The sequence below is a fragment of the Erinaceus europaeus genome, chromosome 12, assembly GCF_950295315.1.
Source record: "Erinaceus europaeus chromosome 12, mEriEur2.1, whole genome shotgun sequence".
Classification (NCBI taxonomy): Eukaryota; Metazoa; Chordata; class Mammalia; order Eulipotyphla; family Erinaceidae; genus Erinaceus; species Erinaceus europaeus.
The window spans coordinates 82,131,117-82,152,897 of record NC_080173.1 but is presented as its reverse complement, the minus strand read 5'-3'; the positions used below and the strand labels follow the sequence as shown (position 1 = coordinate 82,152,897).

The 21,781-nt window shown below is 45.8% G+C and overlaps 1 protein-coding gene and 1 long non-coding RNA gene across 4 annotated transcripts in view; one reads left to right on the top strand and one right to left on the bottom strand.

Annotated features, from left to right (window-relative positions):
• ZZEF1 (zinc finger ZZ-type and EF-hand domain containing 1) overlaps nt 1–13,786 on the top strand; it is a 142,859-nt gene extending 129,073 nt beyond the window's left edge. For 2 of the 3 annotated variants that reach the window (XM_016187808.2, XM_060204167.1), the window contains 7 exons: nt 722–865; nt 3,839–4,007; nt 4,176–4,274; nt 4,607–4,772; nt 8,222–8,375; nt 9,014–9,085; nt 11,121–13,786. In XM_016187808.2, coding sequence (XP_016043294.1) covers nt 722–865; nt 3,839–4,007; nt 4,176–4,274; nt 4,607–4,772; nt 8,222–8,375; nt 9,014–9,085; nt 11,121–11,201 — 885 coding nt within the window. In that variant the 3' untranslated portion in view covers nt 11,202–13,786. Of the gene's footprint in view, nt 1–721; nt 866–3,838; nt 4,008–4,140; nt 4,276–4,606; nt 4,773–8,221; nt 8,376–9,013; nt 9,086–11,120 lie in introns of those variants that run through there. The other variant, XM_060204166.1, reaches the window with a different exon arrangement.
• LOC132542034 (uncharacterized) overlaps nt 1–21,781 on the bottom strand; it is a 460,964-nt gene that overhangs the window by 215,708 nt on the left and 223,475 nt on the right. The window lies entirely within an intron of this gene.

Here is a 21,781-nt window from a genome sequence, read left to right as displayed (position 1 = left end):
TTCTTTCATGCCTCTTAGAGCCTTACATAATGCCAAGGTCAGAGGGCGAAGTTGGTTATGTCTCCATTGCCCGTGTCTGCAGAGCAGAGAGACTTGTAGGGAGGTGTGTTTCCTGTTGTGAACGGTCGCATCTAAAGACGTGTGTTCTTGATCAGACAGCACCAGCAGGTGTACTTTGTCACCTGCACTGTCACCCTGGGGGATTTTACTCATGGAGACGCCAAATTACTGGGCTCTGGTGATCACTCGGGTCTGTGCCGCGCTCCTGAGTCCAGTTCTCTAAAATTAAGTTTTTGTTTGATGGCCGGATGCCATTTTTTGTTTTGTTTGCAGATAAAACCTTCAGCTTATGCTTTTCAAGTGTTGTGTTAGCAAATCTTTTTCAGAACTAGAGGCACCCATTGTACCTCCTGAAGCACTCTGGGCATTTGTCCCATGCTACTGTGACTGTCTCTGTACTTTTCTCCCCCTGCTAGAGTCAGAACTCTTCAGGAACCAAGATCATTTCAGACTGATTCTGTTGGTTCTTTCAACCTCTGTGCTGTTCTGAAATGACTTCTGTGTCCGTATCTACAGTAAGGGCCCCTTCCAGTACAAGATGAGGGTGGGATCAGGGCTCAGGGCAATTAAGACTGATCCTTCAACCCTGCGTTTTAATAGGCTCTCCCTTCTTCCAGATGGGAAGGCAGCCCCTAACATCCCCTGCCTTGTGTCCCATTAGATCCTGCAGAAGGTGCTCCGAGGCTGCCGAGAGAGCATGCTGGGAACCATGGCCCTGGCTGCCTGTCAGTTCATGGAGGAGCCAGGAATGGAGGTGCAAGTGCGAGAGTCAAAGCACCCATATAACAACAACACCAACTTCGAGGTATGCTCCGGGGGTGACCGGGCTCACTCAGCCTCAAGGCACTCCGCGTCGCTACATAGCAAGGTCATCAGCTACCACTGCAGTTCCTTCCCCTCTGACAGTCCTGGGCAGCAAAGTGCATCTGTGGGAAGCTGTAGCCTGTCTCTGAAGCCAGGGCTTCTGCACGACCAGGTCTCTCCTTTCTCAACCTTTCTTGTTGTATAGGAAAAAAAAAAAAGGGGGGGTGGGGATAGGGAATGAGGCATCTGACCTTGGGAGTAGAAGGCTCCTGCAGCAAGTTCCTTAGAGTGGACCTGTGGCACCTTCGAGTGGTGAATCCAGGTTCAGTCCTCACTCTGCCCATGTTCTGATGACTGGGTTCACCTTGGATTTATTTATTTATTTATTTATTTTTGAGAGAGATGCATAGAGAGAGACAGAGAGAAACACTGCTCAGCTCTGGCTTATGGTGGTGCGGGGGATTGAACACCTGGGACCTCAGAGCCTCAGGCATGAGAGTCTGTTTGCATAACCATTATGCTGTCTCCTCCGCTGGGCTCACCTTATAGACTCTGTTTTGTTACACTTGCTGTTACTATGCAGAGCTGAAAAGCCTGATCTTTTCCGTTCTTGATTTTGTACTTGGACAGAGAGAAGTAGGAGTTTGGATGAGGCAGGGACGGTGTGGCCTCAGTTATTCTCACTGACTCAGTGCCACTTATGTTTCTGCAGCCCTCTTCAAAGTGTTGGAGTTAGAAGGACACATGTTTCTTTTTTTATGTATTGATTTTTTTTTAATTTTATTTATAAAATGGAAATATTGACAAGACTAGGATGAGAGGGGTACAGTTCCACACAATTCCCACCACCAGAACTCCATATACCATTCCCTCCCTGATAGCTTTCCTATTCTTTTTTTTTTAATATTTATTTACTCCCTTTTATTGCCCTTGTTGTTTTTTTGTTGTGGTGGTTATTATTGTTGTCGTCATTGTTGGATAGTACAGAGAGAAATGGAGAGAGGAAGGAAGACAGAGGGGGAGAGAAAGACACCTGCAAACCTGCTTCACCTGTGAAGCGACTCCCCTGCAGGTGAGGAGCCAGGGGCTTGAACCGGGATCTTTAAGCCTGTCCTTGTGCTTTGCACCAGGTACGCTTAAACCGCTGCATTACCACCTGACTCCCTAGCTTTCCTATTCTTTATCCTTCTGGGATTATGGACCCAGGATCATTATGGGGTGCAGAAGGCTTCTGTAATTGTTTCCTCACTGAACCTGGGCATTGGCAGGTCGATCCATACTCCCAGCCTGTCTGTCTCTTTCCCTAGTGGGACAGGGATCTAGGGAGGCAGGGCTGTAGGACACAGTGGTGGGATTGTCTGCCAAGGGAAGTCAGGTTGGCATCATGGTAGCATCTGGAACCTGGTGAGTTAAGATATAAAGCAGAACAAATTGTTGACTAATCATGAACCTAAAGGCAGGAATTTTGCAGATGCAGATTTGGGGTCTCCGTTTTGGAGAAAGCTAGTAGGTCTATTTTAGGTCTATTCCAAGGGCCCATGACTATACTAGTTTTTGCCTGAGCCTGTCATCTATTATGCAGGTGGACCCATGTTATTGTCTGGGGAGATGGTGTCATAGTTGTAAAAGGGACTAGAAAGCTGGAACAGGGAAGAGAGTAGCTCCCAAATATGGGAAATAAATATAAATATTATCAACTGTAAACCCCATTGATTTGATCTGGGGCCCATATTCAGCACAGGAGCCTATGTAACCTCTGCATCCCTGTACGTCTGAGCTCACATTCTGTGGTCATGGCTAGGAACATTCCAGGCTACACTAATTTCAAGATCCATTTTCCTCAGGTGGTAGAGTATGTTGTCCAGCCTCCATTCGGAGAATAGAATATTCCTTATCATTGTTGATCCACCTTTAGGGCAAGGTCCTATAGAGGCCCACAAAGTGGTCCATTATGTTGTTCCTGATGGAGATGACCAGTGACATTGGTGAGAGGGATCTGTTAGAGGTCTAGGCCCATCATGTCTGTGTCAGAATCCCAGGACTCCCTGACTAGGGCCCCAGGTGATGATGACAGAGAAGCTGCTATCTAGAAACTGGTTGTTACTCAACCAAGACTTTTTTTTTTTTTTTTTACATCGAACCTTGTAAGCCTTTTTTGTTTGTTTTCCTCCCCATGTTCCGGGGCTCTGTCATTCTTCTCCCCTCATGTGAGGCCACATCTAGTGAGCTACCAAGTTATGCCCCCCAAAAGGATCACTTTATCTTCTCTGCTGACCCCAGACTTTCTGCCTACCTCTGGGTTCCTGCAAGTGCTCCTTTCTGACTTCCCACCTCCCTCCTTGGTCCACACCAACTGTCAGAGTGATGCTTCAACAGCACAGACCTAGCCAAGACTTTTTCCTTTTGACATGATTTTCTTGGGCTCCCCCTGCTGTCCAGACAAAAACACCTCATTTTAGTACACAGACCACTGTCTATCCCTGCCAGCCTATCTATCTCCAGGGGCACATGTCACCCCATTCCCACACCCCAAGCAGAGTACAGCTTTTTACTCTAGACACCTTAAGCTCACTGACACCCCCCTGTGCACTCAGACTTCCCAGTACTGTCCCTCTACTTGAATGCACTAGCGCTTCCTCATACCTCCCACTCACCTTGCCTTGGGCCAGGCCTTCCTCACCCACAAGCTCCTCCTGCACAGCAGCTAGTGTATCCCTGCGCTGGGACCACAGACTCCTTCTCCAGGTGAATCCTGCTTCACATCTCGATGTGCATAGGTGTCCTTACTGTGTTTGCAGGTCTCTCTGAGCCCCCCAACCCAGCTAGACTGGGAGCTCATGTGAGGCCTGACTGGTCTCACTTATTCTTACACCCTCAGCTTCAGTTACAGGATTTGACACAAAGCAAGCCCTCCATGGCTAACCATGGCTGACCAATGACAATATGCTTTGCATATTTTGTTTCCCTTCCATAGGATAAAGTTCACATTCCTGGTGCAATCTACCTCTCAATCAAATTCGATTCTCAGTGCAATACGGAAGAAGGCTGCGATGAACTAGCCATGTCCAGCAGTAGTGACTTTCAGCAGGATCGTCACAACTTTAGTGGTTCTCAACAGAAATGGAAAGATTTTGAACTCCCAGGTAATACTTGGCTACATAGATACATGGCATTGCATATTTAAGCTTGAATACTGACAAGGGAAATTGCTGGATTTACAGGTGGGTAAATGTATGTAAGCAGAGACACCTCATTTGCCATTCCCTGTTGCTGCAGTGTCCTGACCTGTTTCTGATTCTTGTGTGACCCAGGAGATACTCTGTATTACCGCTTCACCTCAGACATGAGCAACACTGAGTGGGGCTACAAATTCACTGTGACGGCTGGACACCTGGGGCGGTTCCAGACAGGTGTGTGCTCTAGTCTTTCCAATCGTGTGCCCTCCCTGTCAGGAAAACTCTGGGGTATGGGTGCCATCACGCCGATGATCTTTGCTAAAGCCAAAAAGCAGGTACTTTTCTCTAAGACTTCCCCAAGCCCCATGTGTGTCCTTCTTAAAAATGCTACCGTTGGCTGTAAGTTGAATAGCCAGATAAAGAGCCGTGTGTTAGGACCTATGAAAGACACTTGTTCTCTTACAGTTTGCTAGGGTATTTTGCAAAAAGGCAGAACTTGAAAATGTGGTTCTTACATTACTTTTACAAAAGGCAAAACTTAAGTCTGTGTTTTGTGGGGGTGACAGGATTTGAAATTTTGAAGCAGATGTTATCAGAAGAAAGAGTTGTGCCGCACCTCCCATTGGCCAAAATTTGGGAGTGGCTGGTGGGTGTGGCCTGCCGCCAGACTGGTCATCAACGATTAAAAGCCATCCATCTGCTTCTGAGGATTGTTGGATGTTGTAGCCACAGGTAAGCATCCTCCTAGAAATGTCTCCTCTGGATGTCTGCACAGAGAGTCTCCCTTTTCTGTTGACTTTCACTCTCTTTATTGTCTTTGATGAAGTTTCTATAATATCTTCCAAATTATCAATCATTTCCTTAGTAGTAGTAGCAGTAGCAGCAGTAGTGTGTATTTTCGTTCTGTCTGGGAAATATTAGCCTTTCTTGACCTTGGAGTCATGAAGATACTGTCTAGTGATCTTCTAGAAGCTTGTTTTTCCTCTCACAGTTAGCTCTGTGGTCCATGTGGAATAAACTTTAGTGCATGCTATGTAGAGACGTCATTACTCTCTCTGGTGTGGGTCTCCATTTAACTTTAAAGATCACCTTTTCCTTCACCACATTCTAGTGTCATCTTTGTCACAAAGAAAGTGTCCTTCTATGTGTAGATCTGTTTCTGGGTTTTTTGTGGGTTTTTTTTTTTTGGTTCCACTGTTTGTTTTATTGATAGTTATCCTTGTGCCAGAACCATGCTGTCTTAAATGTAGTAACTTATATTGGTTTTTTTAGTCTTTTTAAATATTTTTTAATTGTCTTTATTTATTGGGTAGAGACAGCCAGAAATTGAGAGGGAATGAGGTGATACAGAGGGAAAGAGACAGAGAGACACCTTTTTTTTTTTTCACCATTTGGGTGAAATCTCAAATCTAGGTCCTTGTGCAGTGTAACATGTGCACTCAACCAGGTGCGCCACCACCCGGCCCTTGTAACTTAAATTGTTTGTTTTTTTGTTTGTTTATGAGAGTGAACAGGAGCATCACTGTACCATATGTGGTGCTTGGAGAACTCGGGACCTCGGGCGTGCAAGTCCTTCATTCTCCCACTGAACCACCTCCCTGCCTGCCTTAAATAGAGTAGCTTTAGAACAATTTTACATATTTAATAGCAGTTTGGTTATTTTCCTATTATTATTATTATTATTATTATTGTCACTGGAATTACACATTTAATAATCCCACTTCTTCTAGATGAGGACTCTACCTCCCCATTTTTTAGAAATTTGAGATGGAGACAGAAAGGAAGAAAGATACCAAAGCACTAATGCTAGGTATAATGCTTCCATGTGGTATCTAGGGGCTCGAACCCAGGTCTTCATGTGGTATAGTACACATTCTGCCAAAGGAACCATTTCTTTGTCCTTTCTTCTCTTTCTCCTTCTCCTATTGTATCTCTCTCTCTGTATTTTCTTTCTTTTTTTGTTTTGTTTTGTTTTGTTTTCATTTTACAGAGCCAAGGCTTCATCATGTGTGATTTCATCACTCTGAGGTCATTTTTGGTATTCAGACAATGGGATATACTTACCTTCTTGTTTTGATAAGAACACTTAAGTTCTAAATTTTACAGTAATTTTTAACACTGTTTTTGTTTTTCCACCAAGGTTATTAATGGGGTTTGGTGCCTGTACAATAAATCCACTGTTTCTGTTGGCCATTCCTCCTTTTTAAAAAAGTAATTAATTAATTTTTAATTTGATAGGGCAGAGAGAAATTGAGAGAGAAAGGTTGAGAGGGAGGGAGGGGAAGGGGAGAGAGAGAAACCTACATTTCTCCTTCACTACTCGTGAAGCTTCCCCCTGCAGGAGACCCAAGACTTGAACCCAGGTCTTGGATATATGCACCCAACTGGATGCACCACTGCCTGCCCCTTAAATTAATGCAGCATTACAGCTACCGGGACCGCGTTATACACCTCAGACCGTACTCATCTTATAGCTGACATTTTGTTTTTTACCAAAACTTTTACCTACCTCTCTCCATTTCCTCCACCCCTTGACCATTACTGTTTTACTCTGTTGCCATAAGTTTGAATTTTTTTTTATTCCACATATAAGTGACACTATGCAGTATTTGTCTTTCTCTGTTTAACTTACATGATAATTAACTTACTTTTTAAAAATATTTATTTATTCCCTTTTGTTGCCCTTGTTGTTTTTTATTGTTGTAGTTATTATTGTTGTTGTTATTAATGTAGTCATTGTTGAATAGGACAGAGAGAAATGGGGAGGCGGGGGGAAACAGGGGGAGAGAAAGATAGACACCTGCAGACCTGCTTTACCGCCGGTGAAGTGACTGGGCTTGAACTGGGATCCTTCCACCGGTCCTTGCGCTTTGTGCCACCTGCACTTGATAATTAACTTAACTTTGATAATGCTCTTATGGTTACCTACATTGTTAGGGAAAAAAAACAGGTTTTCCCTCTTCCTCATGGTTCAGTAACACACACACTTTAATCCATTCATCAATGGATAGACTCTTAGATTGTGTTCACATCTTAGCTACTCTGAATGCTTCAGTGAAATGAGAATACAGATACCTCTTTGAGAAATGATTTCATTTCCTTTAAATTTGTACCCAGAAGTGGGAATATTTGAACATTAACCAGGATCTTCTATTTTCAGTTTCTTGAGGAATGTTCATATTGTTTCCCATGGTGGCTATACAGTTTTACATTTCCATCAGCACTGTGCAAGGGCTCTCTTTTCTTCATATCCTTGTTAGCATTTGTTATCTCTTTATCTTTTTCTGATAGCCGTCCCCTAATATGTGCGGTGATGTCTTGTGGTTTCAGTTTGCATTTTGTGTTGAGCAACTTTTCATGAACCTGTTGGTACATAAAACTTCTTCTGACAGTTGTTCAGTCTCAGGACCCCTTGTATATCTTCTTTGGAAAAATGTCTGTTTGGGTCCTTTTTTAGGGTTGGTTTTTGCTATCGAATTGTATGAGTTCCTTGCATATTTTGCACATTAACCCTTCCTGAATATGTAGTTTGCAAAGTGTAACCTCCCTCCTAAGAGAAAGACATTAGTGTGGTCTCTGTGCAGGGAAGAAAACTGACAGAGACAAATGTTGCTATTTTGGTATGTTAGTTTACTGTTGTTTTAAATATAGTAACAGTGCAGTATGCAGATTTTTTTTTTACTTTTTAAATTTAGTTTTATATATGCAGTTGTGTATCTTTTTTTCACTTAACATTTATCTTGAAATGTTTCCACTGTCACTAAAGAGTCTTTGTAGCAACCATTTAAAGAGAATCATTATACTAACTACATATGAGAGTTTCACATGAGAAGCAGAGAAAAAGAGAGAGAGAAACCAGAGCACCACTCTGGTACTCGAACTGGGGAGCTCAGGCATGCAGATGGCTGCTCTGTCACTTGAACTGTTTGCCCAGCCGTTATGACAACCATTTTTTAAGATGTGCAGTTTATTTATGCGAATGTCCTTGGGGTTTCCTGTTTCGCTGGAGTCTGGTTTTGAAGTTTCGATTCTGCCTTTTTCCTTATTTACTGTTGGTGTATGTTGTTGGCTGTCTGAGGGGGCTGATGAGTAGGACTCCCTTCCAGTGACTTTACTAGGTCTGAGGGAAGTAAGAGTCAGGTCTGACATCTCTAAAAACACACTGCATTCTCCTTCTACAGTGACCTCTGTGACCTTGCACTACTGAAGCCCTTGTGGCAGCTCTTCACGCACATGGAGTACAGCCTGTTTGAGGACGTGACCCAGCCAGGCATCCTCCTCCCTCTGCACCGTGCCCTCACTGAGCTCTTCTTTGTCACCGAGAACCGTGCCCAGGTGAGGGCCCTGTGTCTCACCAGAGACCTTCGGATGCTGTGGCTCCCTCTGTTGCCAGACAGGAGGGCGGGACTCAGATTTCAGCCCCATTCCAAGCCCTGAGGTGTCTTTGGGTCCCAGCAGACCTGCACAGGGAGACAGACGGACGTGGCCTAGAGTCTCAGGGCCTCACCTCTCCCAGCCTGAGGAAGCCCTTAGGCCAGCATCAAGACTGCTTATTTTGTCAGGCCCAAAGCCAAAGGGAGAAAAAAAGTACCTTGGATCAGCCTTTGACAACAGTGAGTTTTGGAAAACAAGACGATGAGCTCTTTCTTCCTCTTCTTTTCCTCCTCCCTCAGCACAATAGACTCATTGAATGTGAAGGGTGAAAGAGTCCCTCAGAGTTCTTTAGCTTATCCCCTCATTTTACACAAAAGGGAACTGACCTGAGCAGGGGTCCCCTGCATGTCACCCTGTGAGTATGTGAGGACAGAACCCCCTGAAGCTGGGCACCTGACTCCTCCTAGTCCAGAGTCTGTCCACGACTCTCCGGTGAGGCGGTGCCAGGAGGTACCTGCAGCTGAGCAGCACTGTCCCCTGCTCAGGACTTCTGTGGTCACGGGTGAGTGTGTTAAAGGTGCACTGTGCTGTCTCCGCAGGAGCTCGGCTTGCTGCAGGACTACCTGCTGGCCTTAACCACTGAGGACCACCTTCTTCGCTGCGCAGCACAGGTATCTTCGCCCCCTTCCCTCCAAGGAGCTGACCCACTGGGGCCACCTCCCTGTGCCGGCTGTCCGCTCACTGTGGCCCAGACAAAGAGCCACTGTGTGGCCTGGGTCAGAATCCAGCAGGGTTTATACAAGCTCTGTTCCAGTTCAGTCACTTCCTTCTGGTGTCAGAGAGCAGTTATCCACATTGATCAGTGTCATTCAGGTTAAACTAGGGGGTTAGAAGACACTAGCAAGAATTTGTATCTTACAAGCCAAAACAACCGATGTCTTAATATTACAGTTTGGCTGATTCCTGAAGTTTCCATAGAGTTTGGTTTCAGATATTTTTGGATGTAACTTGCTTCCCTAGTTGGAAAACTCTACTTCTGACAATTTCGCAGTCTCAGGACTGCTTTACACTTTTAAATTACTGAGAACCCTAAAAAGCCTTAGTTCATGTGATTATATAGATATACACATTAGAATCTAAATTAGATTCAAATTTGAAAAAACGAAGTTAAAACAAGAATTTACAACCTGTTCATTTTAAGAGTATGGGTATGTATAAATTTATTAAAATGTATTTGTTGTTAATATAAATAATAAATAACATACTTTATGGAAAAGTGCTATAGTTTTCAAAACAAAATAATTATTGAAAGTGATAGCATTTAGTCGCATGGGGAGACAACATAATGGTTATGCAAAGGGACTTTCATGCCTGAGGCTCCAAGATAGGTCCAATTCTCAGCACCACCATATGCCTGAGCTGAGCAGTGCTCTGGTAAAAAAAAAAAAGTGATAAAATTATATTCCATTTTTGCAAATATCTTTAATGTCTGGCTTTAATAGAAAACAGCTGAATCATTTCTACTGCACTCGGCCACTACATTATCGCACATTAGTCACTGGAAGGGTCCACTATATCCTTCTAAGAGTATAAAAATGGGGAGTTGGGAGGTAGTACAGTGAGTTAAGCACAGATAGTTCAAAGCACAAGGACAGGTGTAAGGATCCTGGTTCAAGCCCCCGGCTCCCCACCTGCAGGGGAGTCGCTTCACAGGTGGTAAAGCAGGTCTGCAGGTGTCTATCTTTCTCTCCCCCTCTCTGTCTTCCCCTCCTCTCTCCATTTCTCTCTGTCCTATCCAACAACAACAATAAAGCAAGGGCAACAAAAAGAACTAAATAAATGTTACAAATATTTTTTTAAAAAAGTATAAAAATGAAAGGGCAAAGTAATGTTTTATGTTGAATGGCATAGAGGGTGAGGTTCAAGCCTCCTGGACAGACAGGCACAAAGGCTGAGAGGAGGGGAGGATTTGGCCAAGGTCACACTTTGAATAGGCATCTAACTGGAACCCCAAGCCAGAGCCCCCTGACATGTTTTCTTGGAGGATCTGAGTACCTGAAGAAGAGTTGTGTGAATTCTGTGAAAACCCACAGACAAATTTTGAGAAACAAATAACAATAGAAACAAACAAAAAATTTCCCTCTCCACCTAACAGTTAACAGTTAACTTACCAGCATTTCTCCACCTTAGCCTCATGACACAGTGAAGAGTTGAGATCTTAGCATTTTGGCACTGAAAGTTCAACACCTTGCTTCACGGGCTCCTCAGTTTTGCCTGTCCCCGTGTCCAGCCTCCTCACCTTCATTCTAATTCTCCCCAACTGCTGGGCCAACATTCTGCCCTTTCTCCTTATTTGCTACCTCTTCCGGCCTGGACACTTCCACTCCTACTGACCTGAGCAGGAGGACAGGTCTCAGCCTAGCTCTGGTGGCTTCTTCCTTTTGCATCTTTGTGCTGTTGCTTCCAGATCTCCAGCAGACAGCACCTCTGTGTCCACTGAGCCCCCTCAGTGTTACACCTGCCCCTCTTTTAGGGCAGCGGTGATGGGGAGTTTCATGTAGCCTCAGTAGCTTTTTAGCTCTTAATTTAGAATGTGGTCTTTTAGGTGAGGTTAGCCACATCTGGCCAGTGTCTATTTCCTCTCCCCCCTTCAGATGCTCAGATGAGGGTCTTGACATTGGTGATGACTTTGTTTTCCATCCACAGGCTCTACAGAATATTGCTGCTATCAGCCTGGCCATCAACTACCCCAACAAGGCAACCGGCCTCTGGAATGTTGAATGTTAGCCCTTGGTGTGTTGTTCATGGAACTACCTAATCTGTCCACAGGGATCTCAGAGCAGACATGTAGACTCATTCAGGAAAATTCCTGTGGTATCAGGTCCCTGCTCTCCTTGAGCTCCCACTCCCCCTCTTGATTAGAATGCCAAGCAGTCATGTCTCCAAGAACTCCTTGTGTCACAGGCTAGACACCTGCACATAGCACAGCATGTGAGGAGAAGTGAAGCAATACCGAGCTGGGTGGAAAGGGCAACAGAAGGCCCTTTGAGGCTCTTGCAGCCCCAGCTCTCTCCATGGTCAGTGCCTGCGGAAGCCACAGCCCTGGGACGAAGCTGGAAATGGCCTTGTTGAAATGTTTCACAGCCTGCACTTACCCTTTGGGTGGAGACAGTGTCTGCCCAAAGCCGTCTGCTCAGGAGACCTCCAACAGCAGCAGCAGAGACCTGGCCTAGGAGCTTATCTTCTGCTTTTGCTTGAGACTGAGTATTCCCAACCCAAACCAGTGAGAGCCCTGCCTAGCCACCAGCCGGCCCGCAGGCATTCAGCACAGGCCCAGGCGCTGTCCCAGAGAAGTCCTCATGAGAACAAGTGCCCTTGGGAGCAGTTAGCAGGCCACCATGCGTGTCTGCTCCTGCACTGGCTCCCAGCACATCCTTTTTTTTTTTTATCAGTTTTGTTTTAATATATTTTAATTCCCACCTCATGTTTTTAGAACAGAACCACAGTAATTCCCTTGAGAGGGCCTCCAGGGAATGACGGGGCCGGGTGGGGAGGGGTAGGCTGGTTTGTGTGGAAGTAGCAAAACTTAAGAAACACTCTTCAGCTTCTGTACCTAAAGACTTGAAGTTCTGTCAGAGGAGTTCTTATTTTAGATGTCAAAAACCCAAAACTAAAAAAAAAAAAAAACACCAACACACACAAACACGATTTTATTATTTGCTCCACAGTCACAGCAATTTGTCATGTCCACCTCTGGGTCTCCACACAGTCATTTGACTGTCACTTGTCTAGCAATAACTGCATTTGTTCTGGTGAATGCTGTTTTCCAGCTTTCTTTTTATGTTTGGAATCTTGCCCTGAAGTGCTGATTATCATTCTCTTTCCAAAGCCACACTTTGGAGTGTGGAGCTGGGTTGGCACGTGGGCTAAGTGTTGGCGCCGGGTCAGTTGGTGGGGGGCCCGTTAGTATGAGAAATGCTTGAAGTGGCTGCCACTTAAGGACAGGTATCTGGGCCCAAGCATGTCTCTCCACGTAGCGTGGAACCCAAGGAAGTCTCCTCTGGTCAGGGCCGAGTCAGTCAGATTGGCACGGCCATGGCCTCTGAAGTCCCCTCGGCAGTGTCTGCAGGGGTCTGGATTTCAGGCCCTCCCTGCACAAGCGCTTTTGCTTTCTGAGTCTGGAGGTCAAAGCTTAGTGACCTTCTGCAGCCCTAGAATGGGATTCTCAGCTATGCCCCAGGCAGCATGTGCAGCTGCCTTAGAAGGGAGAGTTCAGAGAGAAACATGTGGGTCCTGAAACACGGGCACCTAAAGCCCATCACCTTGCTAGCGATGAGACCTGCGCCTGGCCAGGCTTCCCGTTTGCTCTGTGGGGATAAAAGTAGACAGGCTCTGTCAGCTTGGTAGAAACCCCTTCTCCATCTTTTGCTCCGCTTCCTTCTCCAGAAAAAGCCCCATATTCTTTTACCACGCAGAACCGAACAGGTCTCACAGTAAGGAGGGAAATCAGAGAACAGGTGGGCTCCGTCCCTGGTGGACTGCACAGTAGCTAGACCATGAGATGGGGCAGCCCAGTGTTGAGCCCCCTTCATGTCTCCCACATCCCCTCCAGACCTCAGACCAACTCTGAGTAAAGCGGGACAGACGGATGAGGCAGGTGTCCTACCCCTCGTCACAGCCGCCACCAGCTTTGCTCAACTTTCTTCCCTCCGGAAGATAGACTGTAAATAAACGCTGGACTCCTCATACCTTCTCTCCATACACCACCCTGCTACTCTGGTCTCTGTGCACTTTGGTTTCTGTAGAACACGCCTAAGTTTTCCCCTCACACACAGCTGCTGCTCTCTCCTTCCTGGCACAGCCCCTCTGGCCTGGCATCCCTGCAAAACACCTCGCCACTGCTTCTAGCCACTAGGTGGCACTGCCGAGCCAGGCCCCTGCTACCCTGGCTCCCTCTGTTCCGGGTTCCTGCTCCCCAGCCAGGACCTACATTTGGGGGGGGGAAATGGATTTCCATCAAGACCAACATCCTTTTGATCCTTCTTAAGAGGCAGGACTGCCCAGAATGAGATACAACTGGCAGGAATAAAGATGTTGTGGAAACTTGTGCCTAATCTACAAAGAAAATCTATTCCAAATCCTATATATTGTACAGACACTGTTCCTAATGAGAGGAGTGACTTATTTTCATCATCGTTTTTAATTTGTTTTCTTACGGGTTTACGGTTTTCAATTTTTCTTATTGGTTGAAAGAAAGAATTTTGATTATATCAGCTGAGTGAGTTCAGCTTGTAAAAAGGATGTTAAGTTGTGGTAAAATATGCAAATGAAGAGAAATATATTGTACAAATTCTATATAAAATACAATTGTATGTTGTATTTGTTGGTTTGGTTTTTGCCTCCTTCCCTGAACTCTCCCTAGCTGCCTTGGGAAGATTTCTACCAAACTGCTGCAGTTTTTAGAATTTCAAGACTCAGGGTTGAAGATGTGTCGTTGCCGCTATTCCTCCCCGAAGCCTAGACTGCAGCCTGCACGAGAGGCAAGTCAGGCTGCTCCCTGGGCCTCTCCCTTCGGCACAGTTGTGCAGAGGTGTGAACACACTCACTGACCCCAGTCAGTGTCTGCTGCTCTCTTCCAGGAACTGGCTTCCTGCTCCTGATGAAACCCAGATCTGTTCTTAGGACTCTTGCTTCTTCCTCGATCTTCCACCCTCATGTCTCTGGTTTCCATTGGGCTGTTTCTTTTTCTTCTTTTCAGTTTTTTATCTTTATTTATTTATTGGATACAGATAGAGTCAGAAATAGAGAGGAAGAGAGAAAGAGAGACACCTGCAGCACGGCTTTACCACTCATGAAGCATTCCCCGTAGAGACGGTGAGCAGGGGCTCAAACCCAGGTCCGTGTACGTGGCGACTTGTGCACTCAGCCAGGTGTGCCACCACCTGGCCCCACCACTGGGTTGTTCTGGCCCCTTGTCCTCCACACAGCTGGTGCTGAGCACTGTCTCATGAATTAGAAGAGAGGCATTTCAGTGGAGGCGGGACTTAATAAAACTTGAGTCCCATTTGTTCCAGCCTGACAGCACCTGACACATCCTAATAACCCCAGACTGATTTCCAGAAGCCCTAGGCAGGAGTCTAGACCCACCCACAGACCCTACCATCCCTGAAGCCCAATAGAAAATAGTTCAGCAAGGGACTGACTCCACAGACATCCTTTAGGTCACACTGCCAACCACCCTCATCTCACCGTGTCACCTGAGCACACATGACCTTTCCTCTGAAAAGCGGGCTGGAGAGCCTGGCTATTTTGCTCTGACCCAGCCCTGGCCGCCTTAGCCTGACTAGGAAGCAGAAGCAGAGGTGCCTTGAATTACCTACCCGGCGAACCCACAAATTAACAGTAGAAGGTGACACAACTCAAAGACAACTTGATCTCAAGCTTGTTTGAATAGAAAGGAAAGAGTTCCACCAGGAGAACCTCCCGGTTTGGTAAAGAATGAGAAGCTGTGAGAGTTCAGCTAGGCACTGCACAGCAAGCGGCAGGACGGGACCAGCTCCGTTCTGATGCCGAATCCCAAAGCACTCACCAAAGTGCTTGTTCACAGGAGAAACAGCTCGCTTGGATGATGTGCTACTTTGCCATGTGTGTGGCACAGTTCTAGCCCGGCCCTCAACACATTATAGGAAACCTTTTTGTTTTCCCCCTTTACTGGGATTAATGGTTTGCGGTCAACAGTAAAATACAGTCGTTGGTACATGTGTAACATTTCTCAGTTTTGCACACGATACTCTAACCTCCTGCCTAGGGCCTGCTCCAAACATGTTCTGGGACCTGAACCCCAGAGTCCTTCACTTTGGTGCAATACACCGGGTCCAGCCCAATTTCCATTTTGTGTTTTCCCTTCGGTTCTTATTTTTCAACTTCTGTGAGTGGAATCATCCCATATTAATCCTTCTCTTTCTGGCTGGTCTCACTTAACATGATTCTGAAGGAAACTTGGGTACTGTTGTCTCTTTTACTCTTTGCTTCTCAAAAAAAAAAAAAAAAAAAGCTATTGGCTCTACAGATCTGCAGTATGCTAGCTACCCCACTAAAAATTCTTCTCTCAATATGCAAAAGACTTCTATGCCTGAGTGAGGCTCTAAGGTCCCAGGTTCAACCCCAGTACCACTATAAGCCAGAGTTAAGCAGTTCTGGGCTGTAGGTTTGTGTGTGTTTTCCCCTTCTCTCTTTCATTTTATAAAATTTTTAAAAATATTTTATTTTATTTATTCCCTTTTGTTGCACTTGTTGTTTTGTCGTAGTTGTTGTTGTTGTTGGATAGGACAGAGAGAAATGGAGAGAGGAGGGGAAGACAGAGAGAGGGGAGACAAAGACAGACACCTGCAGACCTGCTTCACAGTCTGTGAAGCGACTCCCCTGCAGGTGGGGAGCCAGGGCTTGAACCGGGATCCTTATGCCCCGGTCCTTGTGCTTTGTGCCACCTGCATTTAACCCATTGTGCTACAGCCCGACTCCCTATAAAATGTTTTTTTAAATAAAAATTGTAGCTATAGGGGGCCGAGTGGTAGCACAGTGGGTTAAGCACACATGGCGCAAAGTGCAAGGACTGGCGTAAGGATTCTGGTTTGAGCCCCCAGTTCCCCACTTGCAGGGGAGTCGCTTCACAGGCGGTGAAGCAGGTCTGCAGGTGTCTGTCTTTCTCTCCCCTTCTCTGTCTTCCCCTCCTCTCTCCATTTCTCTCTGTCCTGTCCAACAACGACGACAATGACAATACTAACAACAACGGCAAAAATGGGAAAAATAGCCTCCAGGAGCAGTGGATTCGGAGTACAGGCACCAAGCCCCAGCGATAACCCTGGAGGCAAATATATATATATTCCTAGAGCACACACATTACAATTCACAAGGACCAAGGCTCAAACCCCCAGTCTACACCTGCAGGGGGGAGGCTTCATAAGCAGTGAAACACTGCTACAGGCTCTCTCCCTCTCCACTTCCCCTTGTCCCTCCCAATTCCTCTGTCTTTATCCAAAATAAATAAAGTTGTTTTAAAAATCTCTCAAGCTGAGGAGATAGTGTAGCCCTAAGGCTCAGATACCCCTAGTTCAATTCCTAGCACCTCCATGAGCCAAGATCTAAGCAATACTCTGATCTCACTCTCATCAAAATAGATACATTAATGGGGGGGGGGGGTGGTAGTGCAGTGGGTTAAGCACACATGGTGCAAAGCACAGGGACCGGCGTAAGGATCCTGGTTTGAGCCCCCAGCTCCCCACCTGCAGGGGGGTCACTTCACAGGTGGTAAAGCAGGTCTGCAGGTGTCTATCTTTCTCTCCCCTTCTCTGTCTCCCCTCTTTCAATTTCTCTCTGTCCTATCCAACATCATCAATGGCAACAATAACAACAGCGACAATAGCAGTAATGACAGCAACAACAATAAGGACAACAAAAACGGGGAAAAAATTACTGGGGATGGGCGTTGGTATACCCAGTTAAGTGCACATACTACTACACAAAAGGATATGGTATGACCCAGGTTCAAACCCCCACTTCCCACCTGCAGGGAGAATGCTTCCCAAGTGATGAAAAGGGTCTGCAGGTGTCTTTCTCTCCCCCTCTCTGTCTCCCCATCCTCTCTGAGTTTCTCTCTGCCCTATGTAATTTATTAAAAAAAGGGGGGAGGGGGAATGGTTGCCAGAAGCTGTGGACTTGAGCCCCAGTGACTAGAGACCAAAAAAAAAAAAAAAGTCCCTAGGTTGAAATTAAATCTAAATCAAATCCTAAGTGTCTTTTGTAGCCCCTGCTGGTTAACTGCCTCTCCGGCACATGTCCTTTCTCTGCCAACGGAGTCCAGTTTCATTTACAGGGAATGACTCGAGCTCCTTCAGTCATCCTGAGTACTTGTGCCTAACGAAATATGTGTTTTTCTTATGACTTATCTATGTCATGAGACAGAGGGAGAGACCAGAGCACTGCTTGTATTTTAAATTTTTATTTATTTATTTGATAGGACAGAGAGAAATTGAGAGCGAAGGGGGATAGAGAGGAAGAAAGAGAAAGACACCTGCAGCCCTGCTTCACTGTTCATGAAGCTCCCCTCCCCTGCAGGCGGGGACTGTGGACAGAGCACTTTTCATTGTAGCAGTGCCAGTGATCACACCTGGGGCCAGGTGCATGGAAGTCTTATGTTCTCCCTTGGACTCACTTCCCCTCTACGGTTCTACCTTTCTTGAGTCTATCTTTCTCTCTCCCTCTCTGTCTTCCCCTCCTCTCTCAATTTCTCTCTGTCCTACCCAATAAAATGGAAAAAATGGCCACCAGGAGCAATGGATTTGTAATGCCAGCACCTAGCCCCATCGATAAGCATGGAGGAAAAAAAAAAAAAAAGCAAACCATCACCCAACACTTCACCTTCTCCTTTATGAAAGCCCAAGAGGAAGCAGAGCAGGGGAGCTGGGGGTGGGGGAGAGAATTGGGAGTGTGGGTGTGGGAGACAGACTGACTTGACCACTTGTGTACCCTAGAATCTAGCCTTGTCTGTGTAGTTGAAGTCAACAACTTCTCTTTTTAAATTTAGTTAGTTTGGAGTGGGTTTAACTTGTAACCACCTAAGTCCCAAGAATCTGGGACCACACCTCCGAAGGTCACATCTGGAACCTCAATGAGCATGAACCAAGCTGTGTATACAAGAATCCCAAGAAAGCAAAGTAACTGGGCAGTCACTGCAATTGGATGCCACTGTGACTTGACTTTTCTTGTTTTGGGAATTTTGACATATTTACTTTTCCATATGTGGCTCCTATTAATAGGCTGAGATAGAGAGCTGTGGCATTTTTAACGAACTGGAACCAAACTGTTGCCTAAATGTGGGTCACCAATTCTCCCTTCCAATAGCAACCTGACAACTAATACACACACACACACACACACACACACACACACACACACACACACACACATCTTGATAGTTCTAGGACTCATTCAGTACTCAAAAGGTATAAGGAGTCAGATGCTTATTCCCTCCCACACATACCTCCTCATGCCCATGTAAGCAAGGTTGTGGGTGTGTCAACATCAAGCTCTCTCGCCAAAGGGAGTGACAGGAACCAGAGCAAAATCCTTTCCTTAAAGCCTAGCAACAGGCTCTGCTTAATTCTCTTTTGCCAGATCTGGGCCGCATAGGTGTTCTGACTGCAGGAGGGACTGAATAAAAGAGGACTCAGGAAATAGAAATGAGATTCTCAGGAGGGACTTAAGCCCTCTTTTCTTCTCTTTCTGTTTTTCTTTCTTTGAGAAGAGAGGAGAGATAGAAAGGGAGAAAGATAGATACCTGCAAGGGGGCCGGGTGGTGGCACACCTTGTTGAGTGCACATTACAATGTACAAGGACATGGGTTCAAGCCCTCAGTCCCCCTGCAGGGGGGAAGCTTTGCGAGTGGTGAAATAGTGTTGCAGGTCTCTCTTAGTCTCTCTCTCTCTTTTTTTTTTAATATTTATTTATTTTCCCTTTTGTTGCTATTGTTTTTTTATTGTTGTTGTAGTTACTGCTATTATTGTTGATGTTGTCGTTGTTAGGGCAGAGAGAAATGGAGAGAGGAAGGGGAAGACAGAGAGGGAGAGAGAAAGACAGACACCTGCAGACCTGCTTCACCACCTGTGAAGCGACACCCCTGCAGGTGGGGAGCCGGGGGCTCGAACCGGGATCCTTATGCCAGTCCTTGTGCTTTGCGCCACCTACGCTTAACCTGCTGCACTACCACCCGACTCCCTCTCTCTCCCTTCCTATTACCTCCTCCCTTCTCGATTTCTGGCTATCTCTATCCAATAAATAAATAAAGATAATTAAAAATTTTTTAATATTTATTTTTTTGTTGCCCTTGTTGTTTTTATTGTTGTACTTATTATTGTTGTTGATGTCGTTGTTGTTGGATAGGACAGAGAGAAATGGAGAGAGGAGAAGACAGAGAGGGCGAGAGAAAGACAGACACCTGCAGACCTGCTTCACCGCCTGTGAAGCGACTCCCCTGCAAGTGGGGAGCCGGGGCTTGAACAATTTTTTAAAAAATTTTAAATACATACCTGCAGACTTGCTTCACCACTTGTGAGGGGCTAGAACCCGGGTCCTTGTACTTTGTACTATGTGTGCTTAACCAGCTGTGCCACTGCCCAGACCCCTGCTTTTTCTTTTTGATGAGAGCATTACTCAGCTTTAGGTCTTGGTAATAAGGGCCAGCTCAGGGAATGCTCATATGCAAGTTTTGTGCACTATTCTCCTGGCCCTTCTCCTTCCTTCCTTTCCTTTAATCCACTGTTCCTTCCTTCATTCTGCTATTTTTCTTTTATCAGAGAACTGCTCATCTCTGGCTTATGGTAGTGCCAGGAACTGAACCTGAGACCTCTGAACTCAGGCACACAAGTCCCTTGCACAAAGCACTGTGCTGTCTCCCTAACCTCTGACTCTCTTCTATTCAACGTGACTACTGACCACTGCAGATTACCCAGTAAAGTTTCCCGCTATCTAGCATGTGAGGAACAACATCTCCTCTGTTGAGATAACAAACATTTTCTGGCTGTGAGTCAATATAATGTTAAAAAAAAAAGAAAGAAAAGAAAAGAAAAGAAAAATCCAACTAGATCCGTGAGTTGGCAGGGTGTCATTGCAGACCTGCTGAGCAACGGAACATCACGACAACTGGGCAGACGGCTACTCAGGAGCCTCAGCCACTCAGCAGCTCTGCCAAGCAAGAGGACCCCAGCATGTGGCTGGCAGCATATACATTAGTGAGTATAGAAGTTTACCGTGCATAAGTGGAGCGAGGCATTCAAAGACAACCAGTGTGTAAAATAAAAAGGCTCAGTGGAAAAGAATAAGTCCACATCTATCTATCAAGCAGATACAAACAGAAAAATCAGGGTCAGTTGTACTAGACAATACTCAAGTGAAGACCAAAAAAAAAAAAAAAAAGTTAAACTGGGTCAAAAGTCATTTTATGTGCCAATACTTTCTGTGGATATGGAATGTAATTTGCAATTAAATACTAGCACTTTTCTATACCAAATCCCAGAAGAAATTACATAAGGCAAAAAAAAAAAATTGCTAACAATGTCTGGAGAATTGGGTTAACCCATCCTTCAGTGACTGGGCAGGTTATCTGAAAAAGAGAGCAGCAGGGTTATAATAATCTCATGACAAAGACCCCTTTTTGTTTGACCAACTAAGGAGGGGCTTTAGGAAAAGAGACAGTTGTCATAGGCCTGCCTTCTGTCCCTGTGGGTCCTTTTCCTGGAGGGGATGTCTCAGGGGTCCCTGTGAGCATGTCATGCTCCCTTTGTCTACCCGGCTGAGTTAGGACACGTTCTCATCTCTCTCTCTCTCTCTCTCTCTCTCTTCCTCCAGGGTTGTCACTGGGGCTCAGTGTTGGCACTATTGAATCCACCATGGCCATTTTTTTCCATTTTATTGGACAGGAAACTGAGAGGAGAGGGGAAAGAGAAAGATAGACACCCGTAGAACTGCTTCACTGCTTGTGAAGCATCCCCCTGCAGGTGGGGATCAGGGGCTCAAACCTGGATCCTTGCCTGGGTCCTTGCACTTTGTACTATGTGCGTTTAACTGAGTGCAGCACCACCTGCCCCCAACACAAATGCTCTCACGCTTTACAATGCAGCTGGGGCCAGCTGGGAAACTCATCAAGGCTTGTCAGATGATCAAGACAGGAGTCAGCTGAATCTGCCACCAGGTGATTGGCTGGCTCTTGTCATCAGTCGAGGGAGCTGCCATTGAAAGGACATGCCCTCCAGTACAGGTTGGCCTTTTGGGCTTCAGAGTGGGGAGGGAGGAAGAGCCTAGACCATTGTCAACAGCATCTCACCCCAGCTTCTGCTCCAATTCCTCACAGATTTTCAGACTTTCTTAAATGAATAGGCAGTGGATTGCCTGCTATCTAATGTGCTTTCATGGCACCTTATGCTTGCAAGTCTAGTGCTCTACCACTGAGCCACCTGTTTGGCCACTGAGCCATTTGTAAGTGTGGCGTATGTCTGTTTATGGGTGTGTATGCAAATTATATGCCCGCAGAAAAGACTTTCTTTTGCAATGCTCATGAAAAAGGCCCATGGATGGCCATTAGAGCAGATATGATGGGGAATGTGCCACTTCCCATATCCTTCTCTTTCTCTATCACTGAGACTTCACTACTCTGCGCTAATTTTTTTTTTAACCCCAGGGTTATTGCTGGGGCTCAGTGCCTGCATGAATCCACCGCTCCTGGTGGCCATCTTTTTTACATTGTTGTTGTTGCTGCTGCTGTTGGATAGGACAGAGAGAAATGGAGAGAGGAGGGGGAGACAAAGAGGGGGAGA